This window comes from Frankliniella occidentalis, unplaced genomic scaffold, assembly GCF_000697945.3.
Source record: "Frankliniella occidentalis isolate FOCC.00 unplaced genomic scaffold, Focc_3.1 Scaffold33, whole genome shotgun sequence".
In the NCBI taxonomy this organism is placed as follows: Eukaryota; Metazoa; Arthropoda; class Insecta; order Thysanoptera; family Thripidae; genus Frankliniella; species Frankliniella occidentalis.
This window is the reverse complement of record NW_026267163.1, coordinates 581,234-585,650: the sequence shown is the minus strand read 5'-3', so window position 1 is coordinate 585,650 and position 4,417 is coordinate 581,234. Positions and strand designations below refer to the sequence as shown.

At 55.2% G+C, this 4,417-nt stretch overlaps 1 protein-coding gene across 1 annotated transcript in view; it reads left to right on the top strand.

Annotated features, from left to right (window-relative positions):
- Positions 1-4,417, top strand: part of LOC113208408 (uncharacterized) — a 63,231-nt gene that overhangs the window by 46,723 nt on the left and 12,091 nt on the right. Inside the window, exon 3 of the mRNA XM_052265956.1 lies at positions 3,444-3,625. Coding sequence (XP_052121916.1) covers positions 3,444-3,625 — 182 coding nt within the window. The remainder of the gene's footprint in view (positions 1-3,443; positions 3,626-4,417) is intronic.

Genomic DNA, 4,417 nt, shown 5'->3' with positions numbered 1-4,417 from the left:
GTACAGATTTTACTGCACTCCTTAGATCAGCATTCAACAGGACAACTTTTAAAGACCAAGAAAGTGTAAATGAGGTAAACCATCCCCTCCCTTCTTTTTCCAATCCCCTTGCTGCCAAAGCCCTGCAAGGGTAGTTTCTTTTCCCCGTCTTCATTTTTTGTTGTTCCTTTTCGTTAACCTTCCTATTGATACAATCAGGTCGCTGTTATTCCGCCGCGCGGTCCACTCGCTCGTAAAAGATTTCCACCTCGGGGGAGTTTTACTGCGACCGGCCCGGGATGCTGAAAGCGTGGAGCGTGTGTTTATTTTTACGTGTTATATTCTTTTTTCAATCGTTTTGCTCGTGTTTGAGAAGAGGAAGTGAGATACTGTACTCTGTTAAAAAGAAATAGTAAAAATGATTTCACGAAGGAGGAGCCACAATAAGTCGTGAATCACCGAAAATCCTTTTTGTTCCTAAGCTAGTTTAGGGGGAGCTGAATGAAAAAATTCCACCGATAGCGCAACATTATGCGAGTAAGAAACTATGAAAAACCTAGCGCTATGGGCAATTCCCAAAATAATAGAGTGTATGCCAACACATTTTTTGCAACAGTGTATTAGCTGGGGCTCGAGCTGGGGCGTGTGGAGAAGCTGGAAGTGGAAGAGGACACGTGTGTCGCGGGCGGGGGGCCCCTGCTCCACCCGGGGGGGCGCCGTACTGCCGGAACATGGTCAGGTGCGCGGCCCTCTAACCGGAAGCGGAACCCATAAGGCTTACCATACCGCCGGGCCGGGCGCGCGCGACGCTGGCTGCCGCCGCCGCTGCAGTTACGGCTGCGGCCGAGAGGGGCGTAACACCTGAAGCCGTTTGGCAAAACTTTGCGCGGCAGCAGCGGCGGCGCTACAAAACCGCAGAGCCCCCCCTGTAGAGTCCTGTTGGGACCTGCCTCGCTGATCCCCCTCCAGTCCCCAGCCCCTCCAGTCCCCTGCACCTCCACTCCAACCCCCACCCCTGTCCGAAACACACACACAGCGCGAGCCTACACACGGGCACAAATAACAACAACAAGAACAACAACACTCTACCTGCCGGCCGGAGTCGCACGGGAGAGGCCTGCTGGCGCGGCTCGTGTAGTTTGTTTATTCCACGAAGGAAACTTGACCCGCGCAAGTAGTTCAATCAGGCCCAAGAGTTATCGGACCGGATGCTATGGCTTCATTATTCAGGGACTCTTTTTCATGCTCGGTCATAAACTTCCGAGCAAAATTTTTTTCTCCTTTTTTTTCTAACTTTACCCCCTTTCTCCAACTCCCTCTGTTCACTCTCCGCCACCCTCCCCCCACCTCTCCCGCTCTTCTGTAATAGTGTTCCTAGCGCGAGGATCGATCTGCTTACTTTTTAGTATACAATCTGCATTTTTCTTGTCTCTTTTCTTTTACCGCCTTTTTTTTCTTTTTTTTTTTTCTTTTTGTCGACGGCGCTCTTAAACGTTACCGCCGCAGGAAGCGTGGGGGGCTCAGTGAACTCCCACGCCATAACGGAGAGCATCGCACATCTCCTCAATTCCTTCGAGTGTGAAACACATTTTCATTGTGACGGACGGAATGCGGTGCCTGAGTTACGGCCGCTCGTTTCATCGCGTCAACGTGTACGCCCCGCCCCGCCCCGCCCCGCCTCGCTGTATCTTCACAGTGCAGACCTGTGCCACATATGGTATAGAAGGGGAGACAGGGATAGAAAGGGGCAAAAAGAACAGGGAAGGGGGGGCAGAAAGAACAGAGGGCAAAAAAAAAGAAATTGGGGGGGGGGGGGGGGGGGGGGGGGGAGAGCGAAGGAGGGGTTGTCAGCAGCCCTCCCATGTGGCTGTGGCTTTCTTTTCTCCCGGCTCTTGTTTCTCGCTCGGACTCCCGTCACTCGCAGATGGAGCCGCCGGCTCATAACACGAGGACTCTTCGGTTTCCTCTCGGGCCTAACGCGCGTCCTCTCCAGACGCTTGAGAGGGAAGAGAGAGAGAGAGAGAGAGAGAGAGAGAGAGAGAGAGAGAGAGAAGGGTGGGCAGGGGCAGGAGAGACACGAATAAGAGAAAGAGACGGGGTATTTTTACCCCTGCCGCGGTCGTGCGAAAGTATCTTGGTGGTTTTCGCTGTAAAAGAGGGGCGGGAGCGACACGGAAATATTGTACCTCGCAGGGGGTCGCTCCCATCTCTCTCCCGCCCGCCCCTCTCTGAGCGTGGCGATGGATCGCCCGCGGAACGGATCGCCATCAGTAACACTGCACTTCATTAGCGGGGCGCTCGTCTCTCTCTCCACTCGCCCTGCGGTCGGGATGTAGATGGTCGCCCCGGGCTGTAAATCCCAGTCCTCCGCGAGGAGCCCGCCGGCGCCCGACTCGGCCCGACCCCCTGGTCAGCCACCCCTGCCGATCCCACCGCCTTACCCCCCTCTTCGGATAACTGAATTTCCCAACAGAAATCTGAAGTTTGGAAACTGGACTTGCAAATAAAACATCGCTGGAAAACAAAATTTCCAGTCCTCAGTCCTGCAGGGGGAAAATTTCCAAACAATTTGGAAAACAGAATACACCAATTTATATCAATAATATTAGTTTAGTGACAACGCAAATGACAATTTGCAAATGAATGTAGATAAAAATGTTAGACAAAAGTTCAGGAGAACTATTTTAAAAGAGTTTAAATATTGTACCAGGTGGCTGATTCACGCCGCGCACTTTTGTACTATGCAACCCACCCGCATGGCTCCATCCGGGACTGCATACCCATCAGGCGCAGGGGACCGGCTCCAAGCACCAACGCGTCGCTCCACCACTGTTGTTGCAGCCAACTCCCAGGGGCGATACTAGGGGTTGTTCTCGGTCTCGCGCGAGTTCCCGCGAGTCCGCCAGGGGTCACCCGTGAGTCCGCGCGGGTAACATGCGGGTTCGCGGGGGTGACTCGCGGGTCCGCAGGGGTAGCTCGCGGTCCGCGGATCCTGCCACGGGGGTACCTCGCGGGCCGCGGGTTCAGTTATCCATCCCCGTGGAACAGCGAGTTACCCCCGCGGACCCGCGAGTCACCCTCGTGGCACCGTGAGTTACCCCCGCTGACTCACGGGTTACCCCTGGCGGACTCGCGGGAACTCGCGCGAGACCGCGAACAACCCCTAGTAACGCCCCTGGTCGTTGGCTCTAACAACAGTGGTGGAGCGACGCGTTGGCGCTTGGAGCCGGTCCCCTGCGCCTGATGGGTATGCAGTCCCGGATGGAGCCGTGCGGGCGGGTTGCATAGTACAAAAGTGCGCGGCGTGAATCAGCCACCTGGTATGCTTCCGAAGTGTTTTGATTTCAAATTTCCAAACTGTTGGTGCAAATTTTCCAGTTAGTTGATGGGAAACTTCAACTCAACAAAAATAACTTTTTACAATGTGTGCATTTGTTGACCGGCGCGTGCTCTGTGTGTTTCAGCGGGGGCGCTGGCCAGCCCGCCGGAGAGGGCGCTGTCGCTGCTGGAGCGGTACAAGCGCTACTCGACGGGCGGCCTCTACACCGGGCCCTTCTTCGACCCCAACTCGCCCAACAACATCACGACGCAGCTCGGCACCCACGCCTACCTGCCCTGCAAAGTCAAGCAACTGGGCAACAAATCTGTGAGTACCCATCCGTCAGTCCGCGCACCAATTTCAAATCTTCGCGCCCTTTAAAAATCGGTCATTATCATTGTTTGCGCGCCGCTAACTCAATGGTGAGGCTTTAAACATCCGGCTCCGATGACAACGGTGCGCGCTGCCAGCCCGTTCCCTGCACATGTCACCACTAAATTGGACGACAAGTTGGCACCAGGTGGGCGCCACGCCACGCCACGCCGCGCCACCCTGTACCCCGTGACGTAAGGGGGAGGGGGCCACTATCAATTCTCCATCAGTGCCATTTATTTCTCCAGCCAGCAGTCGATATGGGGAGGCATCGGCGCGGAGTAGCGAGCCGCTGACACTAGAGCAGGGATGAGTTCAGCCTCCTGGCCGCGACCCAAACGTTTTGAGTTCGTGATTTTTGTAATTATTTTTATTTTGGGTAGACGATGGGCTCGACGAAGAGGAAAGGTTCTGAAGCAGCTTTAGAATATTATTTTCGTACTCGCGCCCTCTCGCCGTGCGGCTCGCCCAGCCCACCTTGTCTGTCTCTCTTGCACCCGTGGAGCCAGCAGGTCTCTGCAGTGCTGATCCCGATGAAGCTCTAGAGCTGTTTGTCGAGCATCATCCAGCGGGCTGATGGGGAACCCTCTTTTATTCATGCTCCTGCTCGCTCTCGCACTCTTTCACTCTCGCTGTCTCTCTCTCTCTCTCTCGGGCGCTACGTCTCGCTCTTTGCAAAGGCTGTCTGTGGCGTGTCACATCACCCTGGAGCGATTCATTGTGACATAGTCATCCCCCCCCCCCCCC